The 16076-nt window shown below is 40.4% G+C and overlaps 2 protein-coding genes across 5 annotated transcripts; one reads left to right on the top strand and one right to left on the bottom strand.

The window, feature by feature from the left end:
• Window positions 1–313: 313 nt before the first annotated feature.
• MTIF3 (mitochondrial translational initiation factor 3) lies at window positions 314–13949 on the top strand. Of its 4 annotated transcripts, none has more exons than XM_007442859.4 (4): window positions 314–417; window positions 3553–4019; window positions 4340–4494; window positions 5235–7364. In XM_007442859.4, exons 2-4 carry the CDS (start codon window positions 3554–3556, stop codon window positions 5442–5444), a joined length of 831 nt encoding a protein of 276 aa, XP_007442921.1. In that variant the 5' UTR covers window positions 314–417; window position 3553; the 3' UTR covers window positions 5445–7364. The 4 variants fall into 4 exon arrangements, with proteins under 4 accessions (XP_007442921.1, XP_025031840.1, XP_025031839.1 ...); XM_025176072.2 differs by lacking the exons at window positions 314–417; window positions 5235–7364 and adding exons at window positions 9065–9134; window positions 13867–13949 and having other exon boundaries at window positions 3506–4019; XM_025176071.2 differs by lacking the exons at window positions 314–417; window positions 5235–7364 and adding an exon at window positions 9065–11341 and having other exon boundaries at window positions 3506–4019.
• On the bottom strand, window positions 5632–15486 carry GTF3A (general transcription factor IIIA). Its single transcript, XM_007442860.4, has 9 exons — window positions 15232–15486; window positions 13848–13948; window positions 13352–13442; window positions 12103–12191; window positions 11265–11338; window positions 9891–9974; window positions 8334–8563; window positions 8191–8250; window positions 5632–5772 (listed from the first exon to the last, which is right to left on the bottom strand). The coding sequence occupies exons 1-9, from the start codon at window positions 15457–15459 to the stop codon at window positions 5632–5634; spliced, it is 1098 nt and encodes a 365-aa protein (XP_007442922.2). The 5' UTR covers window positions 15460–15486.
• Window positions 15487–16076: the final 590 nt, after the last annotated feature.

Raw genomic sequence — 16076 nt, 5'->3', positions numbered from 1 at the left:
GACAGGTTCGCCCGCCACACCCAAGCAAGCGGGCTGGCGAGAGACGGGCGGCTGCTTACTCCCACCGAGAGTCTGCACTTTCCCCCAGTTGCGGAAAACGGCCTTCCGTCTCTACTCCACTGGCTGCCGAACTAGGGAATGGGGATACCCGACCCCCATAAGGAGCGGCTCGACTTGCAAACTCGCACCCACCGCCTCGCCCACTGGCATCGACGATGGTACAGTGCGCATGCGCACGGGCACGTCTCCCTGGGTTGCCGCGGGATCTCCGAGATGACGCTTTCAGGAACGAAGGGAAGGACGCTCAGGGAGGATTTAACTCCGCCCCCTTAGCTCGCGAGCCCCCCCTCTTCCTCTCTGGTATGCCCACCCTTTCCTTTCCCCCGCTCCTGGACTGCAGTGGGACTTCCGGGTCAGGTGAGTGTCTACCTTACGGCGGTTCCCGAGCGTGGCAGTGACGCCCTGAGGGAGTGTTCCTGAGGTGGCACCTGCATTTAATTTTTGTTTTTGTTTTTGTTTTTAAATAAGTCCTATATGGAGTTATTTCTATGCAAGCAGTTAAGAAACGGCCGTCGTGGGTTGCTTAGCCCTGGCCGTGTTCGCATAACAGTTCAACTGACCTTCATTACTGCGTTTGCCCATTGCGCCATAAACCAGTATTTCTCAACCTTGTCAACTTTAAGATGTGTGGATTTCAGCTCCCAGAACTCCCCAGCCAGTGCTTACTCCCACCTAGTGCTCGCTGGGGAATTCTGGGAGCTGAAGTCCACACATCTTAAAGTGGACAAGGTTGAGAAATACTGCCATAAACAGTCAAAGACTGAGCACAGCTCAGTCTTTGACTTGACAATGGTGGTTTTAGCCTTTCCCAGGCAAGCTAAGAATTGAACCCGGGATCTTCTGCAGGGAATAATGGATTTTGCCAGCGAGATATTCATGATCAAGGTGGAGGGTGCAAAAGCTGTGATCGCACCCAAGACTATAGTTTTGGGTTGGAGGAATTGAATCCCAGGTTCGTCAAAAACAACTAGCTTGTGTATACTAAATCCACATTTTCTGCTGCACAAACTATGCTGCCTGTCCCTTTTTTATATGGCAATGCCTTTCAAAAACCTGAAACCTTTCCAACCCCCATAGGGCACTTAGGAAATTTTGCATGGAGGTGTGCCTGAATACCTTTATCCAAAGGGATCTTTTTGTCACTGCTTCACTTGTAAATGTAGATTTGGAAGCCCCTGCCCAGTACTGATGAGATGATAAAATACACTGATTGCTGTTCACTTGTAGTTTAAATTTAGGAATAAAATAACTCTAGATCATGTTTTTTTCAAACTGCATCCAGCAGAACTCAAGGGTTCTGCAAGTTCTATGACAGAATAAGGCCAAAATGTTTTTTTTTTTTTTAAGTTCACTCTAATTCAGCCAATTTTCTATCATTAGAATGTTGCTTCAGGGGTCTGTGAATTTTTTTAATTAATAGGTTCTATGGTCTGCTCTAAACTATTACTGTAGATGAGTGCTTGAAAAGAAAACACCTCAACCTGGTGTCCTCCTGAAGTGTTAAACAGAAATTCCCATAATACTATTCCTTTAAGCATATCTTAAAGGAATTACAGGAGTTGTAATTCAACATATCAGAGGGATATCTGGTTAAGACTGCTGTAACCTCACAGGTGATATGTGCACAAAATTTATTGTGTATGTTTCTTACAAGGCTGTATTATGGTTATACAGCCACCATCAAAATAATTATAGTTTCAAGTTCATGGGAAGCAGTTATGTGGCATCATAATTTGCTGATTTACTGTCATTTCAATGTACTTTAAAAAATTTTTGATTATGTGTCATCAAGTAATTTTCAATTCCTAGTGACCACATAGATAGATTTTCTCCTTGACAATTTATCCCTAACCTGGTTTTTCAGGTCTTCCAACACTGCACTCTGTAACTGAGTGCCACTGTAACTGAGTCCATTCACCTTGTTGCCCTCTTCTCTTTCCTTCCATCTTTTCCAGAAAGCTAAGTCTTTGGATAATGCATCTGAAGTAATTTGAGCCTAGTCATTTGTGCCTCAAGTGAAAACTCTGGGTTGATTTGCTCAGTGATCCACCAGTTTGTTTGTTTGTTTGTCTGTCCATAGTATTCTCAGGAGTCTTCAACAGTAAAGTTCAAAAGCGTCTTCCTATCCTGCTTCTGTAAAGTCCAACTTTTGCTTCCATAGTATTACAGGGAATACCATGGCTTCTGATCTTTGTAGTTATAGACACATCACAGCATTTGAATATCTTTTCCAAGGACTTCATGGCTGCTCTGCCAAGTGCTAGCCTACAGTGTATTTCTTGGCTGCTTGTTCCTTTACTGTTGATGGTTAATCCTAAAAGGCAGAAGCTAGCCAACATTTCAGTATATTCATTGTCACTTCTAAGGCTGGTTGTTCTACCTGTTGTCTACCTGTTGTCATTAGGTTGGTCTTCTTTATATTTAATTTTAGTCCCATTTTTTTTCACTTTACTTTTATTATTAAAGCTTGTAGATCCTTTGCATTTTCAACTATCAACTATTTTTTATACCAATTCAAAAACGTAGTCCAGAAAGCAAGCTTGTAAATATTTTTAACAAACTGCCATTTTTGGTGTTAGCTCTTATTCTTTGGGAAGATAAAATATTTGATGTTTAGATCACCATCATCAAAATCCTTGGCTATACAAACCCAAAAGCCTAATTTAAAACATATAGAACAGATGATGAAATCTCTGATTAACATAGAATAAAACTTTAAAATTGGCAAAGGATTAAAAAGTAATAATTGAAGATCAACTGAAAGACACATTTTTAAATGCTTTCTTAAAGGCCAATGTAAATGGCAGTCCCCATATTATAAACATAGGAAGACTGAGAATATACTTTCATTAAAGGTAGAAATACTAATATTTTTTTAGGAAAGTTGTATCACACATGGAAACAGTTGGATACATTAAGCTTGAATGTGATTTGCTTATTTTTTGATCTGGCTTATTAATGAAGCCATGGCTTATAACTTGAAATTTAGGCTGTTACAGTTTATTCAATAATCCATTATTAAGCAACCATGGCTTAGCATGCTGCATAAACTTAAAATGGTGTTAGTACATATATAGCTTTATTGTCATACGAATTACAAGTATTTTATACACACATTATTCCTTATATCTCTGAGTTGCATTGTTAATATTTTGAGTATAGGTACACTATTTATTAAATAAATAGCATATTCACACAACTCTAAAAACTCTTTGCAGTTTTGCCTATTCAGTAAAAACCGGAACTTATCACAAATTGCTTTTCAGCATAAACAGTTTAATATTTTCCTTGTCAAGGTGTCTTAAAACCATATTATATGTTTTTAAAGTTTGGAAACCTTTTTTAAAATTAAATTTCAAAGAATAACATTTTACATGTACCAGAATTATTTTATAAATTAAAAAAGTAACTGGATAATGAATCTAAAATAATCAAGTTTGATTGCATGGGTATATGTTTTTGTTTCTGCTGCCATTTTTCCAATCATCCTAGAATGACATCCTTATACCTGAAGAGATTACTGGATCAGGCCAGAAGGAAAGAAGTGAACTACATAACTCGGTATATTGCCAGCTTAACGGTGCAGCCAGAGAAAAACACAGCAATAACTCAGACTTGGCTAAAAGCAGTACATGCCAAGAAAGACTCTTGCAGTCGAGCATTCTGTATAAAAGTCATTGAAGAGAAAAGAAAGAAAAAAAGACAGTCCAATGCCAGAGAAACAATTGAAAGCGTTGGGAGGAGAATCCCATACAACATTATACGACTAATTGATGAGAACGGCACAGACAAGGGGGAAATGCATAGGGGAAATGTACTTCGTATCATGGATGAAAGAGGGATGAATCTTATCCTGCTGTCGGACAAAACAGATCCGCCCAAGTACCAACTAATGACAGGAAAACAGATTTATGAAGAACGTCTCAAAACTAGAGATGAGAAAGCTAGCTCCAAAACAGGTATGCATGGCTCCTGTGAAAGATACTGGCAATTTAGATGTCACTCTAAGCCCCAGTTTGTTTGAACTATGGCTAATTAAGCCATGGCAGCCTGGTTCACATAATAAATTAAGCCGGGGTGGGCAGAGCTTTGTGGGTAGGGTCATACTTTATTTGGTTTCCACACAGGATGTGGGGATGTCCTCATCAAATGGGACAGGACTGATTTTTTTTTTTCTTTTTAACTGATGTGAGCTATATCCTATTTACAGACTGAAAGGAACTAGTTTGGAATAGAATGGTTTAATGTACATTGCAGACTCTTGATCACATTTTAACAGGGTCTGTTCAAGAGAAAAGGATTAAAATGTCCACAGTTACTGAGCAGCACGATTTCAGTACAAAAATAAAACAAATTCAAGAATGGATCGACAAGAAGTACCATGTGAAAATTGTGCTGTATCAAAAACCTATTTCTGATGGACCAGAAAAGATGGTAAGTTTATTGGAAGATTTTGAGATATGTCTTATATTGCTCTATAATATCACTTGGTTCCAGTCAGATGGCAAAGACCAGTTTAGTGTGCCTTACAGGGATAGGTAATCTATGACTCTACATGTTGCCAAACCACAACATGCAGAGCATGTTTCACCTCCCAGCATAGTTCACTATTGCAGTGGAGGCTGGGGCTGTGTGTAATCCAGCATCATCAAAGGGAGCTTTAGGCTGTCAACCTCAAGATTAAGATTGCAGGGAAGTAGCTTCATCTAGGCCAAGGCAGTAAGAACTGACCTGCTTCGTTTGCACTGCCTACTACTGCACTTGTCAATGAAATAGTATCCTGTCCCATTCATTGCTATGCAGCTGAAATTATAACATTACTTGAAGGAAGCAATATTAAAGCTAGGGAGAATACATATTAACTTGAAATTGATACACTCTTGGATATTTGGCTTAGGAACTGGAACAGAGAGTGTGAAGTTAGGGGCAGTAACAGCAGTAAACTTTCAGAAAGATAGGAATATAACCTTCATTCTCAGGGTTTTGGGCTGCACAAATACATATGCCTCATGAAGACCTCACGTAAACCAGTGTTTAAACTGTTTGCCAGTTTCAATATCTGTTATGCTTTTTATTAGTATAAAAATACAGTGACAGGTTGCATTTAGTGACATCCTTTAACTGATGCAAAACAGATTCAAACTATTCATTAAGCCAAACTCTCTTATTTTCAGTTAACATTTTTTGATCAGATTTTGGATACGATGCGTGAGAAAGCCACTTATCACTCCATGCCCTCTGTTACTGGAGAAGGAAGGAGTACCTGTGTGCTGAGACAATTATCAAAGAAAGAAATCCAGAAATTAAAACTTGCGGAGAAAAATAAAGACACTCAGAAAGAGAATGGAAGCAACATTACTGACTCAGATGTTACCAAGCAGTGATTTTTTTCTCTCCTAAAGATGCAGTGGGAAAAGAATGTGATGTGATTTTGGTGCATTGATCTTCAGCCTTCTCTACCAATTCCATAAACTTGCCAGAGACCACCTTCTCAAAGCCATTTCTTATGAGCATCTCTCATGATGATTGTTAGGTTAGGCTCATCTAAAGTTGTCGTCAAGCAACGGCATTTCAGCCGTCGGCAGCCTGCTGCTTGCTGCTTGTTGCAGATGAAGGCAGAGATTCTTCTGCTGAAGATATGTTTCTTCGCTGTGCTTTCGGAGGGATGTATCCACTGAGGCGAGAGGCCAGGCTCCGCTTTGGCCGTGGTTTCTTAGGAAGCAAGATCCAAAAAAAAAGAACAGTAATGGAGTATCCCTTTTGTCATTAAAAACTGAGACAGTTAATAGAAATGTCTGTGATCAGTAGTCTTGCCAAATGGATTTTGGAATATCACAGCAGAGTTAAGGGACCCTTAGATCCATTTGGGGGGAGGAAGAAGGAGAGGCTAAGGAAAGCGAGAAGGTGCAACCCTAGAAGCAGCAGCAATACTGAGCAATGTACAAGATCATATCTTTCTCTAGTCAATCTCATATGGCTGGTGTGCAAAAGACCCTACATTTGGTGCCCTCAAGATATCCTGGAATAACAATGGTGAAAAGTCCCAGACAGTGTGACTATATTCATAGCATACTAAGAGCAACATTGTTCTGGTGGTCTGGGAAGGCTGCTATCTATGAGTATTTTAACGACAGATTCTTATATCAAGTTAGCCCACTCCCCCCCCGGGTTCCATCCATCCCAGCACACCATTTACTGCATCCAGACTGCATGAGGAGGGGGTCTCAGAGTTTTTCTTGGACTATATGGGTACAAGGTGGGACCCTTAAGCCTTACAGAGGATTAAGGCATCCAGTGTATTCCTTAAAGCTCTGAAAATTTTCCAAAATCAGGGCTATTTTCCCAACTGGAAAATAGGGGTCAAAATAGATACAGTGGTACCTCAGGATACGAACTTAATCCGTTCCGTGACTCTGGGCGTATCCCGAGTTGGTCGTAACCCGAAGGAAATTTCCCCATAGGGTTCAATGTAAATCCAGTTAATCCGTTCCGCCCTCCGAATTTGGTCGCAACCCGAGGCAAATTTCCCCATAGGGTTCAATGTAAATCCGGTTAATCCGTTCCGCCCTCCGCCCGAATTTGGTCGCAACCCGAGGCAATTTCCCATAAGGTTCAATGTAATTACCGTTAATCCGTTCTGGCGTCCACGGACCACGCGTCAGGCGGGAAAGCGTCCGGGCGCGGCGTGGTGCGGCACGAAAACGGCCGGGTGCGGTGCAGCGCAGCGCGGCGCAAACACGGCCCGGCGCGGTGCGGCGTGAAAACGGCCCGGCGCAGCGTGAAAACAGCCCGGCGCGGCGCGAAAACGGCCGCGGACCACGCGGCAGGGCCGGAAAAACAGCCGCGGACCACGTGGCACGGGCGGGAAAATGGCTGCGGACCACATGGCACGGGCAGAAAATGGCCGCGTGGCACGGGCGGAAAATGGCCACGGACCACGTGTCACGGTGGAAAATGGCCACCAATCCGGTTCATACCCCGAGGCGGAGTTCGCAAACCGAGATAAATTTTTGGGGCCGGAGCTGGTCGTAACCCGAAAAATTCGCAAGCAGAGGCGTTCGTATCCCGAGGTACCACTGTACTTTAAGCTTCTGCAATGCTTATGATTCTCATTTTGCCCCTTAACCTCCCCGTACACAATCTCCCTTGCCAATAGTAGACAATAATCTAATTCTCATCAACAATTCAAGGGTCAAGACTGCATACACTTTAAGAAAATCTCCACAGAAAGCTTAAATGAGACCAGTCTTTTTTTCTTGATGATTTGAACCATGATTAAACTGAAGCACTGTGTATCAACTCTACTGAAGTTTGTACAGACAATTCTTATTATTCGCAGATTCTGCATATGTGAAGTCGCTTATTTGCAAAAATGTTTTTGTAACCCAAAATCAATACTCGTGGCACTTTCCCTCTCATTCACAGACATGCAGAGCAGCAAAATATTGGAATCGCCCAATGCACACAGTCCCATCTGAGGTTTCAGCATTCACTAATTCAGTAGTTGTGGCAATTTTATAGACATAACTACCATGAATAATGATTACCTGTATATCCCATTCCCCAAGAGAGTCTTCCTATTGCTGGACATTTGCAAAACAGTATGTACCAAAGCAGATAATTTCAGATAGATTGTATCCCAATCAAAACTAATAGGTTGGGTCCAGACCTGGACCAAAGTTGAATTTTTCTAGATATGGACTAAAACACAGCTGTTCTATGGAGAAATATTTTGGGGAAATAATGATGGGAAAAAGCCAAGGACATTGGTGAAAGAAGAGAGAAGGACCTAGGAAGATCATGGGAGTATTTGGGCCAGTGGGACATACCATACTAGGAACTACTAAGGGGAGACACAGTGCAATGGGTTGAAGCCTTGCCCTACTTGCCCCATAAAATCACTTCAGGATCTCTAAGCTTTGTTCTGGCTCAGAACAAGAAAAACAATCTGCATTTTTTTTCAGTCAAACCCAGAATTACAAAAATGTTTGGATTTTGTTTTGGTCAAACCATGGCTTGTTCACAGAAGTTCAGGAGAACTTCTGGAATGCAGTGTGTTTCAGGTTCAAAATGATACACATTTTCCATTTTCGTAAACCTACTAGAGGAAAGTTCAAGAATGTGACTTACTTTTGAGTCCAACCTTTTCTTATCAGGATCATGTAGTACCACATGCCTTATGAGACTTTGCTGTAAACAACAAAAAATATTTTTTTATGTCCTGAAATAGAAGATGAACAATATTGATCAAATGTAGTGTTTAAAAAGCTTACTTTCATTGCAAAAAGCCTTCCACAGCCAGGGTGGTCACACACAAAAGGTTTTTTTGCCTCATGAAATGAGAGAATATGACTCTGAAGGTTGAACACTGTCGTGTAAGTTCTTTCACAGCCCTCCTTTGGACATTTAAAAACTTCTCTGTCCGCAGCATGAATTTTCATGTGACATTTCAGATAATCTTTGCGACTAAATGTTTTGGAACACACTTGACAGGTAACTGGTTCTAGAGGAAAAGGAAAAACAAGAGGCAGAAGCAGAGCTTCTAGTAACAGTTTCTAAGCATAATTCTTCAAATTTCTCCCCAAGAACAACATTTTGCCTACAATGTACTATCAGTGTATTATCTTGACCATTATATTAAATAATAGTTGTGCAGGACTTCAGATTCAGAAGGGAGAAGGTGCTTTGGAGTGTGAGAGATGCTCATGTAGTACTAGAGATGCTAGTAACTTCTTCAAGCAACTGCATTTTTTCCTCTGGATTGCACAGCTGCAGTGCAATTTCAGGAGAAGACAGCTCTGTTTAAAGGGTCATATTCTTTATTTTATTTGAATTTATTAGCCACCCAACTCCAGTGACTTATTGACAAATGTTGCATGTGCATCCCACCCCCCGACAAGCACTGTTTTCCCTTCAAATCTGAAACACTGCAGAGTTTAAGTATTAAGTAAACTTTTGTAGCATTCTCACATATGGTTTTCTCCTCTCTTTATAATATTGAAAGCTGAGACTATCCATTGAAGACAAATGGTAGATGACTGAGGATGAATGAAGAAAAGCACTTCGTTCTCTTGGTATGTGGTAGAGATGTCAATCACTAAAATGCAATTTGAATATGCAGTTCAATATGAATAATCAAATCTGCCTGAACCAAAATAGTATGCACACATGAGCAAACTCCACTGAATCTCTGAATCAATTCAAAGGTACCTAATACAATTTGACAATTCAGTAAATTACTTTTAATCAAATCTTTGCACAGCTCTAAAATTACCTATTTATGAAATGAACTGCTATAGCATGAGGAGGTGGACAGCAATTCAAATTTAGGAACAAATCCAACCATTCACAGAGCATCTGAACAGGAATATAGCTGCTATGTATAAAGTAAATACAAATACATAAATACATGTTACTTGCAAATCAGACACATTTCCAAATACAAATCCCTAAAAACGGGTCTGATTATATCACATGCTGTTGGTGGACTTCTCAAACATATCTAGCTAGTTACAGCTGGAAACCAGCACAGCGGATCCAGTTAACCTTCAGTCTGATCCTATAAGCATTCCTTATACTTGCATGTGTGTTGTAAATATATATTCATCGCTCGTTACCTGTGAGAAGAATCTAGCTGTAAACCAACAGTTGGCATACTCTATTTACAGAAAATATTTAATTCATAAAAGTGGAAATAAATTAACAGAAAAAAATATTCAGTGGACTTCCAACATGAATTAACTTTTTAAAATAACTCTTAATTCATGTATTTATAAATGTATATGCTCCCTCAATTACCAAAGTAACTCTACAGCAACTCTAATACTTACCCACATGACTGACTCTCATGTGTTTCAGGTATTCTGACCAGGTTTTTCCAACAAACAAACAGCCCTCTTTTTTGCATGCGTAACCTTTAAGAAAAACTGACGTTAACTGGCTTCAAAAAGTAAATGCATAACCACATGTTCTAGGGCCTTGCTCCTTATCTTGCATAGTGCCTTCCACTTATAAAGGTAGGGTGAAGAAGAAATGTAGCCACCTAGATGTCACTGAACTGCAAGTCCTAGAATCCCAGCTTGCACAGCCATGATAAAAGAAACGAAGTTGTGTCAGCAAAATCTTACTTTCCAGCTCTGCTAAAGAGAATAAGAAACTGAGTCAGCTTGCAGAACCTTAGTGCAGTAAGGGCAAGCACATCTGTTTGCAGTGAGCTATGTTTTTGTTAAAAACAATGAACATGTGGAGTATAAATAAGCATTAATCAAAGCAACTCAGACTCAGCAACTATCGCTAATCAAGTGGATGAACTTTCTAAAACAAGCTACCTTTAAGACAAACATCGCTATAAGAAAGCCACTTTAAATGTTTAAGAGCTAGATTCAAAAACATTTTACCTTACTTCCCTTACAGATACAGGTAGTCCTTGCTTAGCGACCACAATTGGGACCAACAAATCCTTTGCTAAGCAGCATGGTCGCTAAGCGAAACATCACATGGCCACAACAGACTTTCAACATCACTCCTCATTCAGTTGTTAAGCGAGTCACCGCAGGCAGTTAAGTAAGACATCACGTGACCATGACTTACAATTTTACTGCCAGCTTCTCCATTGACTCTGCTTGTCGGAAGCTGACTGTAAAGTGCATAAATGGCAATCACGTGACCATGGGACGGTGTGACAGTCATAAATGCCCGCCAGTTGTGAAGTGCCCAAATGTCAATTACGTGACCACAGGGATGCTGCAGTCGTAAATGCGAGGATAGGTCGTAAAGTTACTTTTTCAGTGCCAAGGTAACCGGTCACTAAACAGAGCAATCATTAAGTGGGATCTACCTGTACACCCTGCCATGTTGTGGTTTGCCTAAAATTTAAAGCCAACTGATCTCCTCAGGTTATTTGTAGCTTGACTTGTATATTTGAAATCAGCATTAACATTTAAGTTGAGGGCTGTTTTCTTTTTTTTTTTAATTTTAGCAATTACATTAAGAAAGCCTATTTTATTGGGACTTCTCTCATTTGACCTACACTTTTTATTTGCATTGCACCTCAATTGTCTAATTTATATAATGTATTCTGTTTGTTTCTGACTGTCTTGTGTGAACTCCATCAATATGGCTTATTCAACTAATCATGTTTAAAATAATTACATGAACCCAATTCTTTACCCTTTTAACATTACTTAAACAAAAGAAACAATTACCTCGGTGAACCTTCTCATGACGTTTTAGATGGCTGGGCGTAGAAAAGTGCTTTCCACATTCTTCATGACCACATCTGTGTGACAAAAAATACACAGTCACTCAAAATGGAAATAAAGATCACTGCTTATGAACTCTGAGGCATAAATTCTCTTGCAACTGAAAACAAACTTGTTTCCTTCAGTCCCTCACTCTGCAACATCAGCTTTCAGTAAAAGCATTCAGAGAAGATTCTCTGCACTCAGACCATGAAGGCAAAAAGGTGACAGTGAGGGAATGCCACATACATGCCCCCTTGAATTCACAGAAGAAAAGCTTAATTTAATTAAATGTTTAATGTATTTTTATGTGTTTTAATGCTACATAATTACATTAAATAAATGTAACTAACAGTAGTTGTCTATTAAATAAATAAATATGCACAACCCACAGTTAAAACTGGGAACTTTTGAGGTGCACAGTCAGTTAGTTGGAAAGTACAAAAAATGGTCAGGTCAATTTGAACAATGGAAGAAGAGGGGACAGAAAATCAAGCAAGACAGAAAAATACTTGTTCAGAACATGAACGTGTACTGTTTTTATATGAGGCATCAATTTTCACACTAAAAAGTTAGAAGTATAATGTTCACCAGGTCAGAGTGAGGAATGAGCTGTGAACTTCCTAATATTTCCAGTCAGATATTATGTGAATTTAAGCTGTGCTAGCCCTACTTGTAGACATCTAATAACATCTTCCTTACAGTAACAATTTCTAATTCCTACTTGCAAGTGCCCTTAAAATTTTGAATAAAATCCTCAGACTTTAAAAGGACAGGCAAAGTTTCAAAATGTTACACTTACTTGAAAAATGGTTCACCAGTGTGTCGAGACTGATGTATTTTTAACTGCTGGTGTTTCTTAAAAGATTGCCCACAATTTTCAAAGTCACACTGTTTGGAAAATCAACTTGGTTACAGTTAGAGAAAACCCACAATGAAGTCACAACCTTTATACTTTATAATTTACTAAAAGGCTTACTATGTAAATCTACAACAAATTAGGAAAAAGGACTCCAAATCATCAGGATCTGAGTTCAGTAATAAATCCAATGTAGTTTGTTTGTTTGTTTATTTATATTATTAAATTTGTATGCAGCATGCATCAAGGCTACAATTAATCTGCACAAACAAGCCTCTTTCAGAGTGTAACATGCCCACTATGGTGAGAAAAAAATTCCCTTGCATCTTATCATATCTAACAAATTGCACTCTATAAGCATGCAAACCATCTTCTGTTATTGTAAAGGAGAGCAGGAAAGCTGTGATAGCCTTGCTGATCAACAATGCTGAGCCATAGCCTAAATATGCAAGATAAACTGAGTTCACAAAACATCCTAAACCAACTGATTATGGCTTATGATGTTGTACAACTTCAACCATGGCTGGTATGATATGTGAAATAGCCCACAATATCAAAGCATTGTGCTTTCCAGATGTTGGAGACTTCCAACATACACCTTCAATACACCATTAACCTGGCCCTTAACCAATCTGCTTGGGGATTATGGCAAAAAGTCTAACATGTTAAGGATGCCACATTTGAGAATACAGTGGTACCTCGGGTCACAAACTTAATTCGTTCTGCGACTCTGGTCGCAACCGGAATCAAATTTTCCCATAAGGTTCAATGTAAATATGGTTAATCCGTTCTGAACCATATGTATTTTTTTTTTAAACCACAAAAATATGAAACAAAGTACAGTACAGCATGAAGAGAGAGAACGCTAACCTTGCTTGAGGCGACTTCTGGCGTGGAGGACAGGAAGGCGGGTGGGGAGGCGGTTATTGTTTGGAGGGAGAGTCCCCCTCCCTACAGGAAGCCACGACCACGTGTCACAGCAGGGAAAATGGCCGCGGATCCTGTTCATCACCCGATGCGGAGTTCGCGAACGGAAGCAAAATTTTGCGAACGGTGCTGTTCGTGAACCGAATTGTTCGTGAACAGAAGCATTCGTGACCCGAGGTACCACTGTACTTCACTAAATTACACAAGTTTCAAGAACTACTTCCTAATGCTTAGAATAAAGTAGCAAAGAAATAGAGCCACTTACTACATATTTCCTCTGCTGATGTCTCCGTAGAACATGCTTGTTCAAGTTTGATTTTGTTGTAAACTTTTTATTGCAACCATCTACTGTGCACCTACAGAAATATTAAAGTATGATCAAACAAAAATGAATACATTATAGTAGATGTAACTAGAACAAACACCTGATTTTAAGTAACTCAATAAAAATAACCACATGTTTGAGCTAATACAGGCTTAAACTCAAGATATACATTTACACCTTTTTCTATGCTGTCAGCAGTACTAGGTATGTTTTCCTTCTGCTAAACATAATATACTTTCAGTCAATAAAAAACTTGCAACGTAACCAAGCAATTAAACATTGCAACCTAGTTATTTTACACAATTATACATCTGTCACCTTAAGAGCACTCAAATATATTATTAATCCAGTAAATTCTAGAAACAATCGTGTTGTAAACTATATGATCTGGTGTCAGAATTGGTTAAGACTTTTGTTGTCCATATAACATACTTACACAAATTGTTTTTCTCCAGTGTGTGTAAGAAAATGACGCTTAAGATGGAAACCTCTAGTGAAGCCTTTTCCACAGCCTTCAAAAATGCAAAGAAAGGGTCGCTGGTAAATTAAAAAAAGATTTTTAAAAATGTTGTTTTAATCCTCTTTTTAAACAACTTCCTCAGCTCCCATTCATTTCCCATTTTTCTCTGCTTCCTCTTCTGCCAGTAATGAGCATCTATTATTTTCCCAGAATTACGGTAGATGTTTCTCATTTTGCCAATCCACTCTACCACCTCCTTAACAGAAATTCATCATGAATCACTGTCTATAGCTAACTAAGTTAGAGGCCTTCAGTTCACAGACCTGATCCACAACAGAACAAGCAGCAAAACTTTCCAGTTACTCAAAGACCCCCATCATTCATTTTCAGCCATCAAAAATGCCACATATTAAGTATACCTGGCACATGATTAAAGCAAGGCTGATGGGGTACTTTGTTTCGTAACAGGTGCTGAGTAGAGGACCATTTTTTCTTGGTGTCAAGCTTAAACCCAGAATGCTCCGCAGAGAACACCCAGTACTAGTATTTCACCTTCACTGCCAACCTACACTGCATACTGCAGTGGAAAATACACATTCTGCACTTAGGAGAAAAGGATAGCAGGATTGTTTAGCTTCTTCCAATTGATTCTGGGGACCAAAAAGCAGCAGTACAGCTGTCAACCCAGTGTAAATAACTGAGTTGCATGTTGCCCATCACCATACTACACTGTGGGAGGTGGTGGTTATATTTTTATCCCACCATCCATCCATTTCAAGGCAGCGAACATACCTAATATTAATACCTAATATTAAAACTAACATCAAGTTAATCACTTTGACATTCGGATTCCCCACTTCTGTAAAGAGCCCAAGAGATTTAATAGAAGAAACATCAGCAATTTAATTCATGGTATATTCTCCTCCTTCATTCCTTTGGTCTCACGCCCAACAATCTCTATTTCTGCCCGGCATCCAGATTTTCAACCTAACCCAGGTCAGGCCAAGGGCTCCAATACACCTATACCTAATTATTTGCAGGGCGAGTAGCCCAGAGAAGCAGACGCAAAACCAAAGATGAACAAGCACATCGCTTCCCATAGAAACTCTCGCGCATGCGCTCCTCTTCAATACCGCCCAATCACAAGCTGCCTCTTACTGATTGGCCATCCGCGCACAGCCACGGTCCAATGGAAACTGCCGCATTCCCTTCGCCAAGGTTCTATTTCCGCCCACTGCCCAGCACTCGAGACCTTTGGTTGGTCGTCCCGGGAAAACGTTTTCGCGAGCCACAGCCCAATCGCCGCACTCCCTCCTTCCCGCCAGGTACACGCCTAGGCCCGCCCCTCATCCTCCCATACCTCTCCCGTGTGCCGGCAAAGGTGCGCGTCCAGTTTCCAGCCCCGGTTGAAGGTGGCATCGCAAAATGGGAACGAGCAGATGAACATCTGCTCCGGGGGCGGAGGACGATACCGGCTCTCCCCGAGATGAGAATATTTGTGCTTCAGAGACTGAGTCATGGAAGTGGCAGCGGCGGCCGCCTCCCCGACAGCAAAGTCCTCTCCGGCCATGTTTGGACCATAAATCATGTGATTGTACCGTAGCTCCACCTCTCCTTTATCCCTTCTCCCGACCACCGAGTTCCACACTTTCTGAAGCCTAACAATTGCGCACTTCTGCCCTTTGAAAAGATGGCCGGTGGCGCAAAATGCTACAGAGGCTGCGTGAGGGGGGGGGGAAGTGGATCTGGCGCATGCGCGCTGCATTTTTTTCTTCTGAGGGAGAGTTGGGTGGTGTGTTTTGTGCGATGTTCACCCCCTTTTTTTCACCCCATGGATTTTTAAAACTGCTCTAAAACTGCCACCCCAGAAGCTTGTTTTTGGCTGTACTCTTCCTTTTCCCTTACAAAATCATTACCGCTAGCCTTAAGCTTTCTTGTTTTAAAACATTTTATTGGAATTCAGTTTCCAACTGCTTACCTTACTTGTAAAATGCTATGAAAGGATTGTTATCCTGAACGGCAAGATATAAATAATCGCGACTTTAAGAAATATTTTAATATGATGTGGAAACCTTTTCCCTTCTCTTTTCTATCCACCAGCAGGAACAAGGAAAGCAAATTGTTCCTGCAACAATACTGACCAAACTGAGATAGCATGACATGAGCTTGTGGCCCTTGGATTACAGCTTGCCCATCCTTGGTCTA

The sequence above is a fragment of the Python bivittatus genome, unplaced genomic scaffold (assembly GCF_059951505.1).
Source record: "Python bivittatus isolate LINGU-HERP-01145 unplaced genomic scaffold, Pbiv_v1 ctg000340_np1212, whole genome shotgun sequence".
Lineage (NCBI taxonomy): Eukaryota > Metazoa > Chordata > Lepidosauria > Squamata > Pythonidae > Python > Python bivittatus.
The sequence above is the reverse complement of the archived record's forward strand: the minus strand, read 5'-3'. Positions and strand labels throughout refer to the sequence as shown.

Excerpts from the sequence above, each read along its gene's own strand:
- MTIF3 (XM_025176070.2), top strand. The coding sequence starts at position 3,506 with ATGGGTATATGTTTTTGTTTCTGCTGCCATTTTTCCAATCATCCTAGA. Across the intron at positions 4,020-4,339 it reads GAAAGCTAGCTCCAAAACAG|GGTCTGTTCAAGAGAAAAGG; the intron begins GTATGCATGGCT and ends ACATTTTAACAG. Across the intron at positions 4,495-5,234 it reads CTGATGGACCAGAAAAGATG|TTAACATTTTTTGATCAGAT; the intron begins GTAAGTTTATTG and ends TCTTATTTTCAG.
- GTF3A (XM_007442860.4), bottom strand. The coding sequence starts at position 15,459 with ATGATTTATGGTCCAAACATGGCCGGAGAGGACTTTGCTGTCGGGGAG. Across the intron at positions 12,192-13,351 it reads ATCAGCAGAGGAAATATGTA|TGTGACTTTGAAAATTGTGG; the intron begins GTAAGTGGCTCT and ends TTTTCCAAACAG. Across the intron at positions 8,251-8,333 it reads GAAGGCTTTTTGCAATGAAA|CAAAGTCTCATAAGGCATGT; the intron begins GTAAGCTTTTTA and ends TGTTGTTTACAG.